At 39.4% G+C, this 27821-nt stretch overlaps 1 protein-coding gene across 2 annotated transcripts in view; it reads right to left on the bottom strand.

The window, feature by feature from the left end:
- Nucleotides 1–24627, bottom strand: part of LOC131443610 (activin receptor type-2A-like) — a 41434-nt gene extending 16807 nt beyond the window's left edge. The window contains exons 1-4 of one of the 2 annotated variants that reach the window (XM_058613385.1): nt 23645–24627; nt 5781–5988; nt 4451–4581; nt 2998–3152 (exon numbers count right to left, since the gene is read on the bottom strand). In XM_058613385.1, the coding sequence (XP_058469368.1) occupies nt 2998–3152; nt 4451–4581; nt 5781–5988; nt 23645–23699 (549 nt within the window). In that variant the 5' untranslated portion in view covers nt 23700–24627. The remainder of the gene's footprint in view (nt 1–2997; nt 3153–4450; nt 4582–5780; nt 5989–23644) is intronic. The other variant, XM_058613393.1, reaches the window with a different exon arrangement.
- Between the last annotated feature and the right edge of the window lie 3194 nt (nt 24628–27821).

Genomic DNA, 27821 nt, shown 5'->3' with positions numbered 1-27821 from the left:
TTGTAACCACGTGTACACTAATCGTGCATGCTCAGAAGACAACGCCAGAGCTTGTGCTAGCTTGCTAAATATATAACGAGAAACGAGACAGTTGCAGCAACATTTTGGCAGAAAAGGTGCCAACAACAGGTTTTTGAGAAAGCTACTGCCAAGAAAAAGGCTGATGCAGCGCGATCCAAGACCAGAGTGAACATTGGTGCTGCGTTTGAGCGGCAGCGACTACATAGCGGCCCTGTTTCTACTGGACAGGTAGGTTAACTGTATGTCTTTGTGATCTTTTGAGATCCCCTACCTTTAAGATGACTAAAAAGAGTAATGAAGCATATAAAAATTTGAGGTGATAGGTTTCTGCATTTAATTATCTATCTGATCTTCTCAATTCAATTTTGTAATGACATGAATGTACCTTCTTATTTTCATACTGTTTGGGCTTTAGCTTATCCTGTTTCAGTTGTTGGATCATTGATGTGAAAAACAAGCCGTTTTAATACCAATACGTTACATATTTGGATCTTAAAAGAACCCGCACTGTAGCTGCCTCAAGCATCCTGTTCAGAAACAGAGGAAGTAATTATTATAAATAACTATTACTAATATATTTGATAAACCAGAACCATGATAATGACTTCCCCTTCACACAGGGCATATTAAAATCTGACTAAAATAAAAGATGTAGGCAAATTGTTGCTGACAAATTAAAAGAAAAGGAATTAGTATTATGCTAAGATGCAAGCAGCACAGAGAAATGAGCAAGGGAAAGCATAGGGCTGATCTACTGACCCTTGTTTATTTGTTAAGTCGTTTTTGTTGTGGCATTAACAAGCAAATTAAAATCAAATCACATTCAAAAGCTAAGACAGTAAGGTTAACTTCATACTTGAGCTAACTAGGGCTGCCTTGACTGACAAATGGTTAAATCAAGCTCATGTCTGAATTGTGAAATAACCACTGAAGTACATTTGATTTGCTGCCATTTCAAATTTCACATTTCACTCTCCCGAAAATAGGAAAAATCCAGAAAACGTCCTCTTGCATAATCTGATTTTCATCAGCCAGGTTTTCCACCATCTGATTCACTAACTGGTCGTGGAACAGAAGGTGTGCGTTTTTACTCCACAGTTGCTAGAAGCTATCCTCAGTGACTTTGCAAAGTGACCTGCTTGAGTGACTAAAACAGTCAGTCACCTTTGCTTTTTTTAAATACAGCCTGTGGCGCAACACAGAAACACATTTGTCAACAACAACAACAAAATAGAAAAATAATAGATACATGTCGACATATTTCCTCCCACTCCATCCATCTCCTTTTGAACCCCACTGGTTTATTAATATCTTTCGCCATCTAAACTGGGTTCCTTCATTTACACCAGAATCTGCATGTGAAATAAACAGGGCTTGCAAATATAGTTGATTTGTCTTCCTTTAAATAATAGACGGGTGGAAAAGCACATGAGCAAACTGCTCTCTTTGTAGAGCCCCTTTGCTCTCCTGTCCTTGTACACCCACTCAGTCATGCACTAGTACTCTCCAGCACTCTCGCTATTTTATTTCATTTTGTTCCCCTTGTGATTTTATCAATCTTTTAGCTGTTGGGGATTTGTTTTCCCCCTTTCTTACAGTATCATCATACGTTATCTGATCCACCCTGCATTGGCCATGATCTTGTTTTGTTTTCGGAATGTATTTATTTATTTATTTATTTTATTCATGCGTTTCCAGGTAAGATGATTCATAAGTCTCTCAGCGGTGTTGTTTTTCCAGTGTACATTAGCATCTCTGATTATATTGCATCTGTGTCCTTTTTTTTCCTCCTATTTTTTAACACTGTGCAAACATAATAACGAAGGTGAGAGTTTGCGTGTCTCTTCTCAATCCCTCCCCCACACTCCACTCAGCCACCCACCCACCATCCTCCGAGGCAGCGCTGCGAGCATCCCTGTGTTTAGTTGTGCTTGCCTATATAAAGCCTCATCAATAATGCACAGGCCTGTGACTCCTCTTCCATACGGTGGAGGCTCTGCATTGCTGCCGGGGTTAAAACAGCCTCATGATGGAACTGGTTGATTCAGGTGCGAACATGAAAAAACTAAGCAGCGGAAGGAAAAGCATGGCCGAGCAGGAACAGCTTATGCGTGAATAAGCAAGCGTCATGAAAGGTGAATGAGTACACGCGGTATGATGTGGATCAAGACTCCATTTTGCCAATGGACAATGTGTGCTTAAATGTATGAGTGATATAAAGCCTCCTGGCACATTATGAACTACCCAATCTGAATTCATCTCCTTGATATTCTTGTCTGGTGCCTTCAAAGAATAGTCTGTTGATGTTTTTTGATTTAAATAAAAAAGACACACGTAAAAGAAAAAAAGACAGAAAGCACCGCTCCACTTATCCTTCTGTACAACGCTAAAAGACGAAACTGAAAAAGCAATTATCCCAGCACAAACTCTCAGCACAGACTGTGCGTTCTATTTGACCACAGCTCTGTCCCTCTGCCGTGCAGGGCAGGAAAGGCCAAGGCTATTTGAGCTCACTGAGAAACTGGATCAGCGCAGAAGTTGAAGGTTGGTTAAATAGAGATGGTAGAGCAGCCTTCTTTGTAGTGTATCATACAGCAAACTTTAAAAAAGCTGTCTTACAGCAGAAATTAATAGGCATTGACTCTAAAGATAGTCATCTTTAGGGGTGGGAATAACCAGAGACACCACAATATGATTTGAAAATATACTAAATAAATAAATAAATAAATACTTGGTGTCTCAAAAGCAATACAATACTGCCATGTAAAAAATTGTGAAAAAAAGATTAATCCCCGCCCCTATTAATCTTTTTTTTATTATTTGCATTTGATGCCTGGCAAAATTTCATTTTCTAGCTTAATTTTCACAGCTTCTTTTTTGCACTCAAAGCAGCTCACACCACAATGAGACTGCGAGATGTGAGTCTGCGAGATTTCTTTCATCTGGTTTTCATTTTCTCACCCAGAAAAGACTTACATGTGTGGGGACGAGGGCAGCTGGGTAGGCCAGTTTGTGATGTCGCCACATCCAGAAAGAGAAGAGGACGACAGCAGCCAGGCCTATGATAGGAACCAGGGAGTAAAGGAGAGTGCTGAAGAGCTCGGGCTTCTGGGAAAATGGGTTGGAGGTGGCTGTAGGGAGAGAAATATGGAGAGGGTGGTAAAAAGAAGCACAAAAGTTAGCAAGATGGCACTGATTTTATCTGAATGGCAACAAAATTGAAGCAATGACAAATTATGAACTCGGTCAGACTAAGCAAAAATTAAAAAAGGAAGGGTGAAATATAGGTTGAGAGAAAAGAAAGACAGATGACACCATTCTCTAAGTGCAGCATTACCTCTGCTTACAGCTTACTGCCACTGTGCTTAGGGATCATATCAATGCACGACACACGAACACACACGCAGCAGGATTAGCGAATCCATCTCGTGACATAACGTAATCCACCCGCCAAAAATAACAGAGCTCTGAACTGTGTCCGACCCCAGCAGGAGTCGCCTGGCGACGCCTGCTGGCTCAGCCCGTCCTCCCATTACAAGGCGTGACAGTCTGATTCGGCAGCACTGTCAAAGTGTTGACGCTCAGATGTCGGACACAACTACCATCCTTAGGACGGACGGTGGTAACGAGGCAAGGAAAAGGAGAAAGGGATAAGGCGAGGGGCCACTGGGGCTGCACCAGCTGCATCATCAGACTCTGGGTTTTTGGGGAGCTTGTTATTCTCTATGGGGCGTCGTCAAGTTTCAGAAAGTCTAATTTATAGGAACAAAAGCGAAAGACTGGCATTTTGGATAATTAAGTTGAGAAGTTACACAAACATCAGAATCCCCAAATAAAGCTACACCAAATATCAAAAGCTACTAGCACCACTTCTTGCATTCGCTGTCATCAAATCCATTATTTATTTATTTATTTAGATGCTAGATATTATATTTATATTTATTTATGTTAATCAGCTATTTTTGTGGCTACTGATGCTTCAATCATATCAGGATTATATTGCAGTTACATATAATTAGGTGAACTCTAGGCATCCATTATAATCAGGGAGAAAAGGCTTCATCTAATAAAGAATATACCAAAGTGAACGTAGACTATGATTTACACAACATTATTTTTACTGTAACTTTGAGGTGAACTGAAGCATATATAAATCAAGCAAAAGTCTGATTGCTTAAATTTCTGTGTGGAGGTGAAAGACGAATAAAAGTCATTATATTAACAAACACGAATGTAACACCTGACTGAAATTCACACAATGTCTTTCGCAAAGGCATTCAAAGTAAAATCATGGATGTGGTTGGAAATAATTATTACAAGTACTGAGGAAAAATTTATTTTAAAGTTACCTTTCCCAGTTCCCGGTTATTGAGTGGTGCAAAGACACATACTTAAAGACAGACATCTTTTCAACTGTAAATGTACGTACTGTAGGCAGTTGAATGGTGCGGGTAGGTCTGTGGCACTTCGGGGGCGTATAGGAACTTCTCGTTGCACATGTTGCCTTCACAGCAGCAGAAGAAAACATCGGGACTCTCCTTCCTCTCAACGCACTCATTACTGCAGAGGACATGGAGGGAGACATTAAAAACAAACAAACGCACACATACACTGCACAGGACATAAAAGCCATTTATCTTTGAAAGTACACACACACAGCAGAAGACCTCTAAAAGGCAGACACACAACTACACAAAGATACACTGCTCTCCTTCCTCTCTATCCTCTCACTGCTGCCAAAAGAAAAACATTTACAAAATAACTCCTGCGCACACTGATACACAGAAAAAAAACACATGTACACTAACACACTCCCACACATACACACTCGCTCTCTTTCACAATCACACAGTCATCAGATAAAAGCCAAAGGAAGTGGCAGCCGCCCTCAACTTTCTCTGGACTCTCCAGGGAGGCTAGGCGGCGCCGTCTGAGATGAGGTACCCAATCTGTGCGGACTGCAACTTTATCCCTCGGGAATCAAAGAAAAACACACGCAGAAATTTCTCGAACCATTATCTGATGTCAAGTTTATGTTCTAGCAACGATGCAAAAACTCAAAAAAAAACACACCCGTCTTGTATAATATATGCTTACAGTTTTGATTTAGACACTTGGTTGCCACACAAACACACACACACTCACGCACGCACACACTGTGGATATTCATACAGCAATTTAAATTCCATCTGTCAGAGGTAATTAAAAATGTAGGCTTGTACGAGTCATTCAGATGGAGGAGCACACAGAGGGACAAAAACTGTGCTCAAGGTAATTTCTGCTATATTTGCAGACAAGCGGCCCTCATGATGTGCTGCCTTTGTTCTGTGTGCATCATGATGAAAAACACAGAACACAAAAACATCCGTTTGCTTGCTCCTGAAGGCTGTAACAAAATTTAGGCTATAGTTCCGATTTCAACCAGTAGTACACATGAAATGACAGTGCACACTTCCCATATATACAGTATCATCTCAAGTGTATTTGCAGGTTCTTCCAAGCCAAACTTTAAACACAAAACCATGCAAACTCAAAAAGTTTTGAACCGAGTGAACCGTCAATCTGTAAGTGATAGGTAAAAACTATGACACTGTAAGTGGATAAACAGTATGGTAAAGACTTGACTACCACAAAAGCATAACAATAATGGTTGAAGACACTAAGGTACAAATCAAATGTTGCCTGACTTATTCAAAAAGACCTGTTGAAACGCTCTCTTTGATTTTGTCTTTGCATTTTCTGCAGTAACCCACACGCACCTGTCGTAGCAGTTGACGTCATCCAGCCAACAGCCTTGCTTGACAACCTCCATGGTACCGGAGACGTTCTTCCATGTGGCGAAGCAGTGCCGACGCTTGTCTTTCTCACCACGACACAGCTCGATGCCGCTGCGGTTGGTGCGCTCCTTCTCCCAGCTGGAGTTGTAGTACGCGCACTCCTGAGTCTCTGAGCGTCCTAGGATGGCACCTGGAGAGGACAGAGAGGACTTAAGTGAAATGTCTTTGAATGTGCAGTCATTATTAAGAAAACATCCAGGCAGATGAGGCTTTCCTGACTTAAAGGTAAAAATAATGATTGACACTTTGCCAGGTACATCCTGAAAAACAAGAGGAAGCAGCTTTTGACTTTGCCCAACTCTGTCACTGACAGAGAAGAAAATGCAGATTTTAATCTTTACAGCCTCAAAGAATGGGATACTACATCTCATGTCAATACACATACAAACAAGAAAGCTTTTTTTTAAGACAGACCATAAAAACCAGTCAAGTATGACAGACAAGGTTACAGAGAAACACACAAGCCACGCAATGAAAACCAAATCTCTACACAAACACAACTCAAGTAAACCAATCCACTTCTCTTCTTCTTCCCGCCAAAATAAAGCATCCTCAGATTTCCTGGATATGAAATCAGGCAGCAGGTTTTTGCAAACCCGATATCCAGAGAAATAACTGCATGACAGCTTGTCACTTTTAGCGTTGCTGTTGCCGCCTCTCATGACTTGTCAGGAAGGTAGTCCGGTTCAAACTGCTGACAAGACTGAAGATAATAAGCCTCTGTTTGTTTGTTTCCTATGTCACTGCAAACCTCATGATTTAGGAACACTTCCTACTCGTTGACTTTGTTGGTCCAAGATGTAATGCCGACTATCATCAGAGTTCCGTACTTAAAAGTTTGCTCCTCTCCAGTGTGAAAATGCGACTTAACTTATTTGTGTAAAACACAGCTGACCATGCTCTGGAGAAAAGACTCAAGTGTGCAATTTCAAATAGCAATTTCTCAGGCTGTTGATGGAAGAGAAAGTTGAGCAAAATCAAACACACTGCCTAAAGCCTTAAACACTAAATGAAAATGTATATAATCCCTGCATTAACTGGAGTTTATGATCTATCATTAAAATTTTATCATCACTATAAATGTTTTTTTCTTTGTTTAAAGGCTGAATTTTAAAATCTAATGTGGGATTACTGAGGGTTTATTGTGCATATAGAGCTCATCAGTTTAAGCTGTACTTGACATTTTGATTGTTTATTCTCTATTTGTTGTGTATACCTGTTTAATTCCCTTTGAATTCTCACGTGCTAATTTGTCCACCCCACTAAGGTTTGCACTCTGCCATCTTATATTTACACCAGCTTTTAAATTTCTCAAAAGTGCTCCATAATTTAACTTTAAAGTCTTGCAAATAAAAGAATAATACTCCAATTGGGTGGTAATTACACACTCTCCTCTGCCAGTGAAATAACAGAAGAGGAGTGTCCACCCTGACTGTGTCACAGCAGCTTCCAGAAATTAGGGCTTAGCTTCCATTATGAGGTTAACTTCAGGAGGATCATGTATTTTTCAGTAAAATGGCTGCTTAAGTCAATCCAGTTAATGCCAACCCTGGCTCTGGAAGCATCACATGTCTCTTTCCAGCGATAATAACAGCTGCAGATGGAAGCGAGAAAAAAGTGGCAACTTCACTGGCAGGCAAGGTCACAGTGCCTCTTAGCAGCACTGACGGCATTCTCTCTCTCGTCAAATCCATTTCCCATGAAGCCTCGGACTATTTCACAGCAACAGGTGCGGCTGTGAACTGTTGCTTGTGAGAGCAAATGGATGGGGCGAAAGCAGAGAACAGAAAAATAGCCTGGACTGATGACTGAGCAGAGCCCACTGTGTGTTGAAATAACTGGGTTTAAACAAATATCACTTGCATTTACAAAGAAACACGTGCAAGCACAGGAACATAAACTTTGTTTATCTTGCGAAATAAAAGAAGTTATTAAAAGTGCTTGTGTAAAAAAATGTATGGATTTGCCATAATGTGAATATAAACAAATAAATGCCACAAGGAAGATAAAATCACTTTATATATAGTCAGAGTTAAACTCACTGCTGGGGAAATAAAGGTAAGGAAAAAAAAAACTAACTTTTTCGTTTTTTGCACAAACTATTGCTAAGACACCCTTGAGCAATAGACTCAAAAGTGCAGAGATTAGGTGTGAAGAAGATTTGTTGAAAAGACCAGTCGCCCTGTCAGAAAACGCTTAATGTCTGTGTGTGAAATGTGAAAAACACCTGGCAGAAAAATGAAAACAGTGCATATATAGAACTCAAGTGGTTGGTGCGGACATTATAATGTCCCATCATTCTTTCAGGCTGACGTTTGCCTATAGGGATAGTCTAACTACACCTGCAGGTTGAAAAAATAAAGATAGTTGTCTGTGGCTGGTGGTGAATGATGGGTATTAAAGAGGTGTCCAGACAAATTGCCTACAGGCAAAAAAAAAGATGAAAAAAAAACCGCATTTGATGTATTTTTTGACCCTGCTTTCAAAATACTACTATAGAGAAATACTGCTGTCCGATGTATATTATGAATATAGATACAATTGAAGTGTCCCAGGCTGTGTTTTGTGTGTTTAAATCCACTTCTATAGGATGTGCAGCAGTTTAAACATCCAGTGTATGGTGGCAGGTTTCTATTCTTTCTAATTCACCTGTGTTGAGGTGAATGCCTTATGGGAGATGACGATAAAACAGTAGGTTGGCTCATTAGCTCATCAGCCATGTTAATGTTGATTCCCCCAGATGTTATGCTCTGGTGATTAACATACTCATTTGCATTTTAGTCAGAGCGATTTAAAAGAAATGCCAACGCACGATGAGGAAGCTGGCCCTGCATGAACCTCATTAAAAGCAACTCTGTGCATACAAGAACAAGTGGGCAACCTGATGAAATCTAAGTAGACACGTAGATTCTAGATTTGTGCAACTGGGATCAAGAATTTATAATTGTTAAATGAGTTTTTTTGTACCAACTCTCAATGTCTAAAGAAAGCATTTGCATTTGCTGTTTTGAGTCCTACAGTGGTCAAAACCAAGACTTTTCTTTTCTTTTTTTTTTTAACCAGACTACACAATAGGGGGCTGAGAGAAACATAATTTCGATTCCTCTGTGCGCCTTATACATGCAGCTCAACTGACAATTAAGTTGACGTCGACTAAATCAAAGGTTTAGAATACAGCAATTCTGAATAGGACAGCGCTCAAAATCAATAAGCAAGACAAAAGCCTGCTGTCTTTGCCTTTGGCCAAGATGAGGTGCAACAGCTCATCTGATAATGCCTCCATTCCAATATCACACCGTGTGAGAAAGAGCTGTGAGCCATGTGAACTGCAAACACAGAGCACCGCTGTAAATACAGCCCTTAAGAGCTAAAATCAATCACTTCGCTGAAATGAGGTGACAGTACAAGCTGGCCTGCCTATAGAGTCATGTGCCAAAGGTGGACAAGAGCTGTATGGCAGAATGGCGAATATGAAGGCTATAAAGTGGATAAATCAATCTTCTGACTAAGTCGCAGCTCAGAGTTCACTAAAGGGAATAAAGTCACAGAGTGCAGAGCCTACACAAGCAATTGTGCAAGTGCACACAATAGGGCTTCCACCCACAAGCACACATTCACATAATAAGTGTAGCCTCTTTGTCTCTAAAAGATATTTGACACATTGGAAATGTCAAACACGAGTGGCACAGCCTCACTTTGTTTGCAGCAATAAGGCTAAGAAAGAACGAAAAAAAGAAAAGAAAAAATGCCACTGAGGGGCTGCGAGGTTTGCTTCTTAGAAGAGACTAAATCGATGTTTATTTGATTCATTATGCACAAAGAGAACAAGTGAAACAAACGAGTAAAAAGCACAGTAACAAAGAAGGCTATACGTCTAGTTAATAATAACGGCTGGTGAGACCAAGCTAGAAGGTCAGTTCATGCAGGGGTAAATCAGTGAAAAGGAGCATTCATAGAGAGACTAGATGGACTTTCAATCAGTCAAATCACCCCTACACAATTCCTTTCTCTCCAGAAAAGAAATGACCACATTGTGTCTCAGAGAGGCTCCTTTCTCTCTTCAAGTCATATAAGAGATTTATCAAGGTTAACCGTGACCTACTTAAGCTGCAGATATTTAAGCAATGCCTGCCTGCAAAACATCTACACACCCGACCCACTTCTCTACGTCCACTGGGGTTTTCTTTTTTCTTTTGAAAAACTGCTCCTCTCCTCACCCCTCTCTCTCAGTTTCTGCCCCGTGGCTCTTTAAAAAAAAAAAAAAAAAAAAAGCATTCTGACATTTTAGGTTTTACACTTCGGGCATTTAGCTGACGCTCAGTGATTAAATATCTGACTCCTGCAGCACCAAACTTACACAGGAAAAAAAACTGTAAAGCATGATTTATACACTCTTAAATGTGTTGAGCAACAGATGCATACAAAAATGTGTCACTCAACTCCTTCATGTCTCATATTGTGAGTGATAGACATTTCATATTCAACTGTCGGACAAAAACCTATTAAAAACCTATTCTCATGTTTATTGTTTCAATGGATGCATTGGCCATGTCTGTTTCTTTGCTCCTCATTATCATTTCAGTAAAAACAAAGAAAACGTAGCACAGATATAAATGAAAATAAAACTACATAAATTATAAAGGCTGCGCGGCGTTGTTGAGCAAAAACTATCCAGTGTTGAGTGACTTGAGTATAAATCAGGCTTAAGAATGCAATATATTCCCATGAATTCTGAAAGAACACTGCAAACAGGGAATGTCATTCACTTGAGAGTGTGTAATATGAAGATGGAAAAGATGGGGAACTTGGCGGAGATGCTGCAACTGTAGGAGGTTACTGATTATCCACAGGCTCTAAAAATTCAATCTTTTGTCTCACGGCCAATAGGTCATGTTAGGTTGAAGCAATTCAGAGAACTTGATTCTTAGAGTTATAGAGGCTGTGACACAGAGGGGGATGCTTTCTCTTTTGGTAGCGAGGTGCACCGTGACAGAGCTGAAGACTGTCAAACAGTCCGCTTGCCACTGGCTGCAGTTCACCTACCATTTCCAAATAAAACCAGGCAAGTTATTCAACCCTGCAAAGCTTTATGACTCATTCACAACGTCACTTCACATCAATGCCATGTATCACTAAATCCCCACAACACAGGAAGCTCCACTGGCAGAAGGTATTTGCTCTAAGAAATCCTTTAAATCAACCTTTCATGACTTTGTTTTATATTAGGGTTTTTCTTTAAAGGTAAACCACTACAAAGATACGACTTAGTCCAAGCTGTCAATGGCAAACCTGGGAAATTATTAGAAAGAGTTTGGACCTAACTTCTACTGCAATTTAAAAGTTGGGTTTGAATAACATCCATTTGTTTCAAGGTTTAGTAGCTAATAACAAAAATAGACAGCAAACACAGTCAGCAACTGCACCCTTATATAAACAGCAGAATTACACAGCTCACATTATTATTAAGTATTTATTATTAATACCCTCTGCATTTATATTTAATGGTTTTTTTTCTCTGTAGGAGAGTCATTTTTTCAAAGCAATTCCCTCTCTAAACATGCCACTTCATGAGACCATGAGAAGCCTGAGCTGAGTAATAGAACAAACTCACTTTCCTATTACTCAGATGACATTCACTTTCTCAGCCCCGACTGAAAACACAAGCCAGACTTTCAAAAAGGAAACAAAAACCACAAGGGAGAGCTACACTGGATCCTGTGTATTGGCACATGTCTCTTTATTAGCTGAGTGAGGGCTACAAGGCAGGAGCCTCACAGCAGAAATGGTTCTGGTCTGATCTGCAGCCAGGCCAGTGAGGTACATGCTGGGTGGGAAATGACCACTAACCAACTGCCAAATGTTGGAGAAATTTTGACTAAACCACTTTGGCAGGTAGCCAGGCAACTCCTGGTGGTTTTGTTGTCTGTCCTACAAAACTAAAGCTGGCTAGTGAAACAGATAAAGTGTCTGATTAATTTAGGAGTGTGGAAGGATTGTGTTTTTCCCTCTGAGTTTCAGCAGCAACACTAAGTCGAAAGAGAGGAACACCACCGTGTGCCAAAAGATGCGATTGTTCTATAAAAATAAATGTATACGTGCCTCCTCTTCATCAGCAGTTGTCTCAGTAATTCATCCTACACAGTGTTTAAGAAGGCTTTGGAATAAGCTGGTCTTTCCGCTACGTGAGAAGTAAAACCTTTATGTTCTAGTTTCATGGCCATGTGAGCTCTACATCAAGCAGTGTTCATTTCACCAAAGCAGGAAGTATTTAGCTCCAAAGATACAGAAAAAAAAAAAAAAAAAAAAAAAGAATAGCACAGTAAATAATCTGTCAATAATTTCCTGTCAGTGGCTGGTCACAGGGACAGGTTCTGCCACCTCATAATGAAGTGGAATTTTGGCGGGCCAGGCCTACACTCGACACAGCGTACAGCAAAGTAGGTAAACAAGTCATTTATCAAGGCTTTTTTGTGTGCCTGCCAGGAGCGGGGATTGTTCTTTATGATGGAATTTGCTCTCAGGATCAACTTATCATATGCGTCCAGGCATACATGAATTAGATTTGAGGTGATGTATAGGTGCATGGGGCAGTGGTTTGTGTGGGAACATGTGCAAATGGTGCTAAAAACAAACGTGAGTGATGATTTTCTTTTTCTTTTTAAAGTAATGAATACAGAAGTTACACTGAGGCCAGGGTTCAAACTGCCGTCTGCAAAGTTTGCCTCTTGGCTTCCCAGCAATGCTTGTTGTTGCTGCTTATGCAACCTGACACTCCTCCCCCACATAACTAACTCAGGACACAACTAAATACAGCTTTTGAATTTGTGAATAACTACATACATTTAGGCAAGAAACTTTTCCTAGTAGTGTTAACACCCTGTTTGCACCCATTCAAAAAAAGCAATAATAATATCTTTAAAAAGTCCCCTGTCCTATATAGCACACAACATAATCTGCACCACTTCTCTCAAATGTTGTGCAGCAGAGAAGCTGAAGAAAAGAGAAATATCTGATGTGGTTTCCAGATCAAGCACAGTTCAGGTGAACTCATTTTGCAAGGCATCAGGTCTGGATTGGATTGGAAACCCCAAAACCAATCAGGCAAATTTCACACCATCTTCGAAAGGTGTTTTATGAGACACAGGGTTCATTTCTGTAGATAAAAAAATAATAATAAAAGTGACATGCATATTTGTGTAATTTTCCAGCAAGACCAAATCTTTTTTTTTTTTTAAACAGAAACCACTCTTGGCAGTACAAAAGCAATCAAACAAACAAGTGAAGGAAATAAATATTGGTTGAAATCCCTGTGCATGGAGTGTCAGGTCACAACAATTAATAATTAAAAAAATGACAACTATATTTATTGCCAACTATTTGGATAATTATTTAATTGGTTTTAAGTGTTGGTTTGTTTTTCAATCAAAATGCTTAAATGTTTTTATATGTTGCTTTCTCTGCTGCTCTGTGACAGTAAACAGAATGTATTTGGCTTGAGGATGTTGTTATTGCGATAGACATTTTTCACAATTCTTTGAGATTTTATGGTCAAGCTAATCAATTAATCAACAAAATATCTTGCAGCCTTATCAGTAATACAAACTACCATGAGCTGCAGCGCTAAAAGATCCCATTTAAAAACATAATACCCATAATGGAATGTAGCTATAAATCTCCACATCCAAACTCTCTCTCTCTTCTTTTTCATTTACAACCACTATCCATCCCTTCTGCCCGACTTGTAAACGTGGGCACTGCTGTTTAGAAATGCAACCCACCACTTGCCTTCAGGGCAGCTCCTGGCTGCCTTGGATAAAGATTTTTTACACCATTTATAGCTGTTTTGACTATCACAGGCATTAGGCACCAGAGGCAGCATGGGAGGCCTCTGGCCCATGGTGAGGTTATCACCTGAGTGTATATCATGCAGGCTAGAAATGGATTCCAAGGTCCCACTGCACAATGTACATAAAGCAGCTGGCCTTGGTGCTTCATCAGGATTCACTTGATGTGAAAGAACTTCCTCATCCTCAGGTATCTGATGCAAATAATTATACAATTTATTGTGAAAAAGACGGTGGCAAAAGTAAGAGCTCAGAGACGAATGAGCTTTTTATGAAATGGTGTCTTTTAGAGGAAAAGGTGGCAAAGTAGCACGGTTATATCAATGCCATGGTATCTCTAGCAGCTGTGATAATCCAGCTTCTGTAGCTCAAATGAATAAAAGCACTCATAGTCAGACACTATTTTACAGTAGATGGTGATTTTTACGGAGCGGCCTTTGGGTCTCACTGGAGGGCAACGTTAATGCTCAATCAGATGGTGTCGTGACATGGCAGGGGTGGTTGGGTTGGATCGGGTGAGCCGGTCACAAAGACTGCACTCTTTCCATGGCAGAAAGGAGGGGGCATGATGTGTGTGTTTGTGTGTGCGCGCATGTAGAGAGGGGGGCATTAAAAACCACTGCACTCAGCAACTGAATCCAATCCCTTTAATCCTCACTGGTATGCCCGAGCAACAAACGCCCATTGGTCTCTGCCTCAATTAGCACTGATGAGGCCGGTTGCCGGACAGGTCAGAAGAGTGCCTGCGTCTCTCACCGTGAATCACCGTCGACTGTACCGTGCAATAAGAACACATACCAGCGTAGCCCAGTGTCCCCCGTGTGTAATGGGCTGCAGTCGGCCATTGCATACCGTACATTCTTCACAGGACAAGCAATTTAAAAAGTCTTGTTATCTCTCGCAGGGTAATGTAGAAGGAGCTTTTACTTCAGCCCCTATACTATCGCCTCTGTGCTTGAATAGTTTGGATTTATTTGAAGGGTGTGTTAAGTGCCACTTGGGTTTAAAACTGAACTGTATATTGTATTTGCAGTGATACTGCAACATCACAAAGCCTACAGCACAAGCATTTCAATTTATTTTTATGAAACAAGCAATCAATGAGTGAAGAACACAGGGAAAGGAAGGAGGGAGGAAACAAACAGAGGCAGACAAGCCTATATATATATATATATATATATATATATATGTATGTATATATATATATATATATATATATGTATATATATATATATATATATATATATATATATATATATATATATATATATATATATATATGAGGAGATGGGCCCTTTGAGACTCCAGTTCAGTTCAGACAGATTTTCAATAATCCACGTCTGAAAGTGCATCATGATCACATCTTGTAGGTGACGCAGACACTGACATGTGACCTCGCAATTTCATATTGTAAATAAAGATCCTGTCAAGGTAAACAAAATGTGACACCAGGTCCACTGTCTGCAGATTTGCTTACACTACAAAAGAAAAGGGGAGAGAGAACCTAATAGTTAGGTATCGACTTAGGTCAGATATTGAGCAGAAAACGCAAGTAAAACGAGAGGACCATGAGCGATTAAGCAGATAAGTTTAAATGTGTGTGTATCTTGTGGAGGACGAAAATATGTTACCAGTAAACAAATGTACATGAGACCACACATGTACTGCAGGTTGCTACTGACCACTTACAAAATAAACTTTGGCTTTGACTCTAATACTGATTTTAAAGCAGTAAAGAGAAGCAAGTGTGTAAAATTGGTCTCAGACTTCTGGATCACTGTATATCAGTTCCAAATATGTTATCTTCTTGATTACTGATAATCAGTCATGCCCCCTGAAATGTGTACGGAAATACATTCTGCAGTAAAGGTTACCCAACAGTAGAACACAGTCTGTTGCTGCTGCGTGTTACTAACACATTCCAAGTCATCTCATGTGTCTACAGACATGTCCTCTGCCGTCCAGTTATGTTCACTGTTTGCACGAGTCACCAGCTTCTCGTTTGTAGAAGACAAACCAATAAACATCGAGAGTCAATAAATCCTCCCTTTCATCCATGGGGCTATCTCACAACCTCGCCATCTCACAGCTCATCTTTATATATAGAGTGAATTAATGACACACACTGGTCACATGCCACCAAAACCCAAAAAAAGCACCAACACGTGTGTATTTTTAATTGAGATTATATTACGGGTGCAGTAAACTAAGAATTCGAATGTGCTTATGCAGAGAATAACTGTAATGTTTCTCCAGGGTTTTATAGTTTTGTTTATCAATACCAGTGATGATGACTCAGTCATTACCAGGAACAGCTAAAGTTGCAAAAGTCTCTTTTCTGTCAGTGCTGAATGGAAAGAAAACTTGTCTAACATTAAGAGTTTCAAGACTGAACAAATCCCCTAACTACCTCACTGGCATTTCAAATTGCGGCTGGTTCTACGAGTGAGCTAATGTCAACACACAAGTCAGCTTCATAGACTAAAGCAGCACAAGTCTACTCTGATCTATTGCTTTTTCCTCTGTCAGTTTCTTTAAATGTAATTTTTGTGTAGGTAACAGGACAGTAAATATCGAACAAAACATGTGGATGTTTGCAGTTTACACGATAAATGCTCCCTAAATGGAATTTCATGTTTATTAGATTGCAGCGCAAAATGACAGCAATGATAATGGCCGGACGACAGACCCAGGATGGCCCACAGACAACATTACCCTTCAGTGGTTTTGGTGATAAGGGGTCAGGGCGACCTTTATGACAGCAAGGAATCTTGGCGAGAGATGGACAACGACGAAACGACGGAGAAGGAAGGAGGGAACGCAGAGCGAGTGTGAGGACCCTTGGGAGAGCCTGAAACAAGAGCATGATGAATGTACAGCTCGCAGTTTTTAATCAAGGATCAAAGCCGGGCCTCTCCGTCTGAGCAGCCAGCCTGTCTAGACTGAGACTCTCCCAAGCACATAAAGCAACATCTGCAGGATGCATTAATTACAGTAAAGGAGCATACTGGACTGTTCTCTGGGGTACCAACACATCGAGAGACTAAGATAGAGACTAAAATAATCCTGTTTATAAAATAGTTTTCATGAAGTTACATAAGTATATTACATTTTGAGACGTAATCGCAGGCTTAACACAAAAGGTGATGATGTTTTTTCAAAGCCTTGAGTTATTATCTTCCCTGTCATTTGTTTTAATATGAGTCGGTAATGGTTACAGAGGAAATCCATCAACTTCCCATTATAGAGGTAAGCACAGTCCGCATTTACATTTTAGGCTTTTAGCTGATGCTCTTATCTGACGTGACTTACAACAAGCTAAGCGAGGATATTTTGCCCAAGGACTAGCTGGGAGGATGAGTACCTGGCGCGGATGTCAAACAGTGACCTTTTAGTTACAGCATGGACTTTGTGACATGTCTGTTACGACCACAAAAACCCAGTGAAGCCATGAGTCTCAAGTACAACATTACTGATCACGAAAGTCAAGCCATATTCTTTAAGCAAATGGAGATCCACAATAACAAGATAATCGGGATGTGAAGAATTAGCAAAAATAAATATTGTCTTGTAAGCCAGGGACAGTGTACTTCCTGACTTTTCTTCCAGGCCTACAAACATTTAGGCTACACTCAGATTAAAATAAACAAACTAACAACATTCTGCAACCTGCAACGTTCAGGGCCATGCCAACACTTCTAAAAAATACATATATCACAAGATCAATAAGGTGCACTGGATGTGCATAAGGCACTTTAAAAAGGGAAGCTGATCCTCTGTTCTGCAGTTGTTTCAGAAAGTACTACTTATTACAAACAACAATCTTGAAAATTAAAGAGTAAGCTTGTCCTGTTAAGAGGCCAAGGACGAGGCGAAACTGAAACTGAAATACATTACAGCAGATAGTCAAGTTATGGCTGATAAGATCCTATCAGGAAGTCAATGCGGGTAACGATGTCATCATTTACAAAGGTCCACGCAAAAAAAATGAAGAGAAAAATAAAGAAAAAAAAGAGAGAGCCAGGAGTGTTTTCAAACTTAAAACAAAAATGGAATAATATGGATGTAGCCTTAGTGTCCTCACTGTTCTGAACTGCCATTATAAAAAAAAGAATTGGGCCTTACGGCATTTAAAAACAATATTTTGTATTTGTTTTGACCTGCTTGCTTGCAGTATCTTAGTTGCATCAGATGGTGTCCGCCTCAAAAAAGGTTACACTAAACTGGCTTTCCAAATGATTTCCTCTAATTACTTAACCTCTGCAGTGCTTTATCAGTGTATCGGCCTGTGAGGCACTCAGGCCCTGTGATACCAGGAGCAAGTTGAAACAAATCGCTGCTGCTGTAGAAACCCCCCTCAATAACAATAATATGTTTTGATTATTCTTAATTGCAGTGAAAGTTTAGATAGTCGCTGGTGAGAGTGTTTTATGGAGCTTGAGGCCATTCAAAGCCTGTTAAAACATCACAGTCTTATTTTCAAAAGGTTAACTTCCATGATAAACATAATCAGTTACGTCACAAGGAACTGATGTCATTCAATAACCAGAGAAACATGTCAACAAGCTGAGTCGAGTAATGAACTTTCTAAAGGTCACCTGCACTTCTGTTTCCCCTTTGTACCGTGGTGTAGTTTGAATCAATTCCTGTTCCGTGAAAATGTACAGTTTGTCGAAATGTACCCGTTCATCACAATTTCCTCACCAAAGATTGGGGTAAATGAGAACTATGTACGCGACCAGACAACTCCTTTAACTCGTCAATTTCGAACAAATGCAAACGCAACCTAGTTTCTAGTTTGCTCCAATTTGTTACAAAAAACTGCACACAAAATCCAGAACACCTGGCTGTGCTCTAAATTTAACCAGTGCTCTGATGGGTGGAGGGTCATAACTTCCCCAGGTGGACCCAGCAACATGCTGGCTTTGGTCACCTTTTTACCTTTATGAACACAAATTGGCGCAGCGCTTTGTTTTTATGATGTTCGAGCACAGAATGATACACGGCCTTGAAATGAAGCAGTGTGGCTAGTTAGGCCCAATGGGAAATGGAGGCTACATCTGGCCTTAACAAATACACCTGTGCTTTCACAGCCTAATGCATAATGCAAGGGAACATATTAGAAATAGATAGAGGGGGAAAATGGGACAGAGCTGGTAGTCAGCCTCAAGGAAACACCTAAAACATTGACGCAGAAGCATGCAGGACAGGTAGTAAAAGTGGTTTTAGTCACAGTCCAAAAGTGTTTTTATATATACATATATATACACACACAACCATATACAGTGTGGCTACATGATTCATATTTTTATGTCATTTTAGTTTTATATTTTAGAGAAATTAAACTGTCGACTTGTTTGATTCACTACAAGGACAAGGACGTGTTTTCAATTCTGTAATAGTGATGGATAAATATTTCATTTGTGTTATTCCGTTTGCTAAAACTATCAATTTAGTTCATTTGTCACGATCTACTCACATAAATCTTTTGAGTCTTGTTTGTCTTTTATTCATGCAAAATGTTCATGTAGTCTGACCAATTATTTTAGCGCGTCAATGTGTCTCAAATGACTAATTTACTACCAGAAACAAGGTCTTACATCCACGTCTGTGTGTTTTCAGAATAGTCTTTTAATATCTACACTTCTTTACAAGTTAAAAACACTATGATATTTAGTTTTTTGGGGTTCTCAAAATCAGAGTATTGTATAAATTGTGTGTATAAACAATAAACACAGGCACAATTAAAAAAACATCTTAATAAATTAATAATTAAAATAATCTCTTTATTTCCTTTACAGGAAGGTCAGACGTTTTGGTCAACGAGAAGAGTTTGAATATATTAAATCTCGCTAACTTGGTTTTCGGCTTTATGGAGGAAGAGATATTAACCTCTTGGTAGACATAAGTATTCTCCTGTTCAATGAAATTAAACGTTAAGGAATGGGACTGTTGATCGACCCAGTTCAGATACTGTTTCAAGTTGAGTCTGACGTGCAGCAGCGATGAAACTGAATCATCACATCTGCTGTGCTGCTGAGGATTTAAAAAAGAAAAAGTCGCTTCATCCTCGCCATATTGATGTAACCTTACACTGGCATGCTAGAGGATCAATGTCTGTGTCAAACTGCTGCAGTGCACAAAACAGGAGGCCCGACATGGAGGCGGAGCACGAGACACCACTTACAATCTATCAGTGGCAACATGCGGGAAAGAACCTTACCATTATCATTTTCACCAAACCAGTGGCCAGATGTGACTTTTTCAACACAGTGTGACCTGTAGAGCCAGTGACTAATCATGTATAGTCATATATTCACATTTACATAGAAACAGGGCAGCAGGAAATGTGGTGGTCCCAAAGACAAATGGGAGTATGACCAGCAAATATTGCTTTAATATGAACATACTCCGCCCTGTCCAGGGTGTACCCCGCCTGTCGCCCAATGTCTGCTGAGAACGGCACAGCACCACCCGCGACCCTCCTGTGTAGAATAAAAGTGGTAGAAAATGGATGGATGGATGATACTCCTCATATTTCTCACTGTTTCTATGCATAACTGACTGTGTTAACGCACACAAGGCGGATAATTTGGGTTTCAACTTCTTCTGTGTTACAGTACAATGGTAATAGTATTGCGATAATTATTAGAAATAGAAAGGTAATGATATGGTAATACCATCTTATTTTAAGAGACTTTTCAGCTTGGTAACAAGGGTCATATTTTGGTAATAAGAGATAATATTACAATATAATACAATGTTATTTCCAAAGTAATGTTCAGGTAAATGCTACAATTGGCTAGCATCCATGTAATACCTTCACATGATTAATATTAATATAGAACTAAGATGGCATTAGCATAATATTACTTCTCTATTACAAAATTGTTACCATGTAATTATTATACTGTCATTGTACGGTAATTCAAGTGCTTCCAAAAACAAAAAGAAAGAAAGTGACTACCACACATGGGTGATTTTTAATCACCGGTGTTTCTCTCAGGCCTCAGTTCAAACTCAGTAAATCTGACAGGAACTGAACGTGCCATAGGGCAGCACAGTAAATATTTACCATTTCGCAGTTTGAGTTCACATTGTATCTAAGGCAGAGGTTATCTTTTACACAGGTGACCGAGAGCCAGCATTAGGCTTACTGCAGCTTCATGCTACAAGTTCCCTGAAGGTAAAACCTCTTTTTCCAGTTTGAGAATGAAAACTGAAAAGAAACTCATTTACTATCCCGTCACATTAACACCTCAGCAAACAAACCTCTGCACACCATGTGCTCGAGCTGCATTTAGACATGCAAGCATGGATCTAAAGCACCGGGCAGCTGCTGAATGCAGCATTACATCAGGTCTAATTTCGCATTTATGCTTCTTTCAAAATAAAAGCATGTTATGGCTGGATTTCAGCTCTGAACATTTCTAATCAAAGAATCTTGTTACAAGGAGCTCATGAAGTACAAGATAGCAATGCTGATAATTAAGGCCTTATTCAAACATTTGCTGTGCACAATTTATCAAAAAAGCATCAATATTTAGGGATGCAACAAGCAAATATATTTCACCATCGATTAAACTGCCAAATACTTATCTCTAAAATGACGAAAAGAAGAAAAAATTCAAATTACACGACTGCAGTGGCTGTTGTGTTATCTTGTAAACAACAGTTCACAAACCCACAATTATTACATTTCATGTCCAAAAACTAAAGATTATATAAAAGATGCTGAAACAAATAATATTTTGGCATTTTGGTTTAAAGGATTAATTCATCAGAAAAAATAAATCCTCTACCTGTCACAATCTCTGTTAAGGTGTATTATTCATCACTTTCTGTCTGGTGTCACTTAAATTGAACAAAACGTGATTTTCAATGTTAATGTGCATTTTGATTTGTTAGAATGCAAATGTTCTCAGCGTGTTGCGGTACACCTCATCAAATGAAACTCTGGGCCAAATGCCCAGCCCTGATCAGAGGTTTCATGGTGCCATCTTGAGATGTGAAAATTCAACTTGGATTTCGTTACGATTATGGAGACGAAAAAAACAAACCACTCATTTCCTTCTTCAGACAGTAATGAGCAAGTGGAATAATCATCCGATGCACTGTGCAATACAGTCAGCACCTGGGTTACACCCCAGCTATTACTGTGCTCGAAAAGCCTTTTAATTTTTACTCAAATGCTAAAAGACACCCTCATTGGCTCACTATTAAAAAAGACATTCTTCCACCATCCCAATTCTCAGGGCTAAACTGCTTTGTTGCCATTTAATTCCAAAAACACCAGAAAAGTGGTTCTCTTAAGCTACATGAATCACTGTAAGTAACACATTAATTAAAAAAAATATTGAAATAACAGTAACAATATTAATAAAATAATTGTCGTTGTTTTAAAAAAAAAAAAAAAAAAAATATTCAAACACAGATAATACCTGTGGTTAAATTGAGCTCTGAGTCAACACACTGAATCTACCACTGCATGCAACATACTTTTTGCTGTAGATGTTGGCATTTTAAGGCATCTCACCATTTTGTCCCCTCTCTCTGCTATGTGATGGTGAAATACATCACGACAAATTAAAGTGTCAGACCTCCTCAGTTTTAAAACTTTGATGACCCACTTGACAAACTGCCCAGCTTTGAATGTGTAAACGTGGATATTATGTGATGCCACATTCTCTTAGGAGGTGGAGGAAGGTTAGTGGTGTTTAAAGGTCAGTGTTAAACACTCCGTTTTCTTTGGCTGCATCCTTTGGGTTTTGAATTAACATTAGCTGGGGAAAATACAATCTCTATGACAAAACCAAAAACAAACAGCAAATGCTTTGGCTTCTGTACAGACGGCACTGCATGAAGACAGCAGATCTCAATCAAAGAGGATGAAATTGAAATCCACCCACATCCATGTAACCAATCTACACTCTACAGGAAAAATAGCACTCCTGGGTTAACCCTATTCTCCTCAGCATCACCTCTACAACCCCGCTGACATTCATTATGTATCTATCATTGGGAGAAAAGAACATGTAATGGGCTCACACAACCCAAGCCTGCAAAACTGCTTTGCTGGGGGATATTCTGCCGATGCACGTTACACTGTAATACCAACTACATGTTAGACTGAATCAAACCCCCTGACCCTTTCACCCTGCACACCTCATTTTAAGTAGCTCCAACATGAGTGTAAATAAAGGCTTTTAAATACACAGTAAACTTTACATCGTAGTACAGTGACAATATGGTAATATGCTGCAATAGGGAAATCGTATTATGGTAATAATAACATCTTATTTCTACAGTAATCAGCAGTTAAAAGCTTAGTAATGACAATAGAAAATGTGTGCGGAACATAAAAGAGAATAAAATAAAGCACAAAAAAATTATCATATTGTAATGATTCATTTTGATTCACAAACATGTTCATATGAAGGTGTTACAAAGATGGCAGACTATAGACCTTATTTTTGAATGCGGAAGTAACAAAGACTTCCTGTTTATGTGTGGCACTTCCGGTATTCTTTTCCTCTACATATCTAGATATGTGTCATAGATAAATGTGGGGACAATACAATCATCATGTCTCCTGTCTTTTCTGAATCCAGCTAAACAAAGGGGAAATACATAATTGGAGCTCACTAGGTGCTCCTCAAGGTACCATCTTAGGGCCCCTCACTATTGACATCTGCAAAATGCACATCTACATTGAGGGTGGAGGATGCAAAGAAAGGACACAAATAATGAAGCAAAACGGCAGAGTGGTGGGATGCCCCCTCCTTCTTCTTCCCTACTCAAGATTACATTACACTGCATTCTTAAAAAATATGCTATGCATTGCATTCTGCAGAGGTAACAACAAGCATTGCATTGCATTCTCTCTCTCCCCCCCCCCAAAAAAAACCACACACACACACACATACATACATACACACCCACCTGAGGAGCAGGAGATGAGGAAAACGGCGAAGGCCAGTTTGATGGCGTCTCCCATTTTCCATCCGAATCAGACCCAATGACTAGAAAGAGAATTTAAAAAACAACAAAAAAAAGCCAACACAAAATTTTCAAAAAACACGAAGGAGTCAAATTAAATGTCCTGCAGCTCCAATGACCACTGTCTTTGCAAAAAAGACATCTTCAAATGTTAAAATCCAGAACATCCCAGGTAATGCAAAGCCTCACTAGTCCAAAAACAAGGAGGGGAGGAAGAGGATGAGGAGGATGAAGAGGAGATGACTGCTGGTATTTCCAGGTTTACAGGCGAGCAATGGAGGGCGGCTGGTTGACATTCAAGCCAGAGCTGTCATTTACATGCCAGGTCTGCAGCATTGTTGTGAACACAAGCGTTCACTTGCGCGTACTTTTGCTTTTCAACCTGTTCTTTTCTTTTTACAGAGCAGCGGGCAGAGCCACAGCCGGGTAGAGCTAACATCCACGGGACTGGAAATCAAGCGCACTCCGCTCTTCAATTAAACTTCTCCTCGGTGAGCTCCGTCGCATAGCCATGAAAACGTCAAAACACCATTGGAATTATGATGTATTACCTCCTACTTAAACCAGCACGTTTGAGATCTTGATTTGTGTTGTTATATTCCGTATCGGTGTCTCAGTTTGATCCGACAGTCCGGCGCCGCTGCCCGGCCACAACCAGAGCCCCGCTCGCTCCAGCAGGGAAACAACCGATTTACGAGGCTCCCTCCTCCGGTGTGATAGCCCTCTACGGAGCGGGCCACGCAGTCTTTCCCCGTCGAAATTAATTAAATGAACAAGTGGAAACGCTATCAAATGATAACAATAACCACAAAAGCGCTGTTAATCCGTATAGCTAATGGAGCTATCGACTTTAGGACGAACTGAATTTTCTCAAGCCCGTCTCCTCCTCGCCTCCTCTGGTCGGGACGATTTCAAGATGGCGTCACTGGCCCACGTCAAGTGTACAAGTTTGTGTTCAACTTCCGGTAAAGTTTTTCAAAATAAAATATTTTACAGGGACATGGTGTGTACTAATAGGACACTTTACGTTTCATTGGGACATCCGTTTTCCAGTGTATTAAATTAAGATAGAACAAAGTAATGAAATTATAGGCAGCTAAATATTTTTGATTACCAACAAAAAAACAAGACAAAGTCTTTCTATCCCAAAATTGGAATTGAAAAGCCCACCATTTAGTTCACCATTTCTATTTAAAATGCCATTTTTAAAGATATGTTGTTTGTATTTGTGTGGCCCTGCAATGGACTGGCGACCTGTACGGCGTGTAACCTGCCTTTCGCCCTATGTCAGCTGGGATTGGCACCAGTGACCCTCATGTGGAGGATAAAGCGGTAGACATTGAATGAAGGAAGGTCTGTGTGTTTATTTATTTAGCACAAATATATATATATATACAGTAATGTGCATTTGTTAAATAATAATGTCCATAGTAGTTACAGCTAGAAAATGTTCAAATGTATTGTTTCGTATAATCATCTAAACTGCACAGATATTCAGTGTAGTAACGATTATCCCAGAGTAACTCAGTAAATCTTTATTCTAAGGAGCAAATGTTCATCATCACAGTTCACAAATGAACTTATCTGTTGATACATTAATCAATAGATCGTTGCAATTTCCTTTGCTATTTTTAGTTTTAGCATATTTGGTAAATAATAATAATTGCATGATAGCATGCAATTATAGTGCATGAGGAATAGTGTTTTGTATTAATTAAATTGTTTTTTTGTTCCCAGTTTATTGTGCTAAATGTTCACCATGGCACTTTAGTGCAAGCCATTCTCTGTTTTTGCATTTATATGTTGTTCTTCATTTCCAGTTTTGTGTTTATAATTTTGAAGGCACAGTTGTTTGACTTCCTTTACTAATCTGACTCACTCTGGCTTACTTGACTATAATGCTTTACAAGATGGGGATTGTTTTTGTTGAGGACGGGTGTTCGTTTTGTATCCCAGGTTGTGCCGTTGCGAGAGCAGGAGAGGAGCGGCTAGTTTTGGTTCTTTTTCTTGATAAGAAATAACAATTTTGCTTGAAGAAATACATTTCTTTCCTCATGGACTTTTATCATATGTATTTACATATAGACAGTCATTGTAGATTACAATCTGTGAATTTAAGTATACTCTATATATCACATTATATTATACATATGCATACTTTTTATTTTTAAATAGAATATAAATATTTAAAGAGAAAAAAATACATTCAATTCAAATGTTATAGTATATTTTATATACCATTACTAATCGTGTCCTCAATCAATTACAATGATGTGTCAAGAAGTTTGAAACCTGAAATATCCTCTTTTGAATTCATCGACAGTATGTTCATAACATGTAGCCTAACACTCCATGTAGGTCAACATATTGCAACTACATATAGCTGCTTCATGCAGTGGTATGTGCTACTATGTCACCTATCACATTTCAACATGGGGTTCAGTAATAAATGCTGAGAATACCACCAGGTACAGATATAGGCTTGGCCCATCCCCAGATCTGTGTGACACTAATCTCTCTAATAGCCTGGAGCAGATCTCCAACCATAAGCACTGCTAAACGATTAGGAGGTCAGAGGTCTCAGGAGATTTCTCTGCCAAGCTGGAAGCTGAGTCACCTGTTCTCTATTGGAGTGTTGACTTTCATCTGCAGTGGAACGCACACAGCCCTGTGCGTGGCAGCACACTAAGAGGTTGACACTGGCTTTTGAACTTACGTACTGGTTCATCAAGATACTGTAGTTGTGTTCGCCCACGATCCAGTATAATTAGATCACTCTTCGTTGTTATATTCCTTTGTCTTGAGTCACAAACATGAACAAATGCAATTACGGGTGAACCCGACGTGAACTCTGCCTTTAAATATAGCCGTGCGTTCACTTTTTACTGCACTTGCAGGGTTTGCACTGTCATAATGAACATCGTGCCTCATCATTTCAGGGGCCAGTGTGAGCAAATGATCCATGACAGTAACAACAAGTGGGTCGAAAAGTCACATAACAGCTTTAGTGACTGACTTACTCGTCAGATTGTGGGTTTTCTGAAGTTAACCAGTGTATTTCTCTGATGTACTGTTAAAAAATAACCAGAAAAAGTGGCAAAATTAAAAAACTATAACCCTAAAATTAAGTTGAACAATGACCCCTTATATAAGTTCTTGTGGTGGGAATCACCAGCAGCGTCTCGATACTCATGCCACAATAAAATATTGTGATATTTGCGGTATATTGATATACATGACTTTTTCTCAACTGCAATTAACTGTATATTTCCAAAGAAAATCAGTGAGATCTATCAATTTGTGTGTCTCCTTCATGACGACCTGAAATGCATTTAATGGCTGTGTCTCAGAAAAGAAAAGTGCATATATTATAAGGCAAATATGTACAGTCAAGTGTCTGCAGCTGTTTGTCCTCTGTCTGACTTAATTCCAGGACTTTCTTATGGTAAAAGATAAATATGTTCACCTTGTAGCAAAGTGCACGCACTTCTCTTGTTCTCGTTGGTCTTCGGTGGTAATGCGGATGATGAATGATTCAACAGTGGCCTTGCTGAGACGCCATTAAGTGTTTTCATACTGTCAGTCAGTTCTGTTTTTAAGCTCTCGATGCTGCAGGTGAACACAGACATTAGAATATATACATCGCTTTGACGGCCACTGTGCTACAGTCCAAAATCGAACCCCACCTTTTTAATATTGGGGAACCCACCCTTTATTAAAGATGACCAACCAACGTAAATCAAGTGCCAAGAGCAAATTTGTGCACAATATTCAGTATATAACACCTCTTACTATTGTTGCACCTTTTTCTGTAACACCTAATATTACTTTAAATATGTGAACCACATATTTCATGTTTGATAAATCCCAACTATCACAACTAGAGCTGAAACGATTCATCGATGAATCAATTACTAAATTAATCGACAGCTATTTTGATAATCGTTTGAAGCTTTTTTCATGATTAAAACAAGATTTCCGATTGTTTAAGCTTCTTAAATGTGAGTATTTTCTTCATTTCTTTGCTCTAGATAACAAAGATATCATCAAAAGTGAATCATTTTAGTTTGTGGACAAAACAAGACCTTTGAGAACATCATCATTTCCAGGTTTGACAAAC

The sequence above is a fragment of the Solea solea genome, chromosome 2, assembly GCF_958295425.1.
Source record: "Solea solea chromosome 2, fSolSol10.1, whole genome shotgun sequence".
Lineage (NCBI taxonomy): Eukaryota > Metazoa > Chordata > Actinopteri > Pleuronectiformes > Soleidae > Solea > Solea solea.
This window is presented reverse-complemented; position numbering and strand designations above follow the sequence as displayed.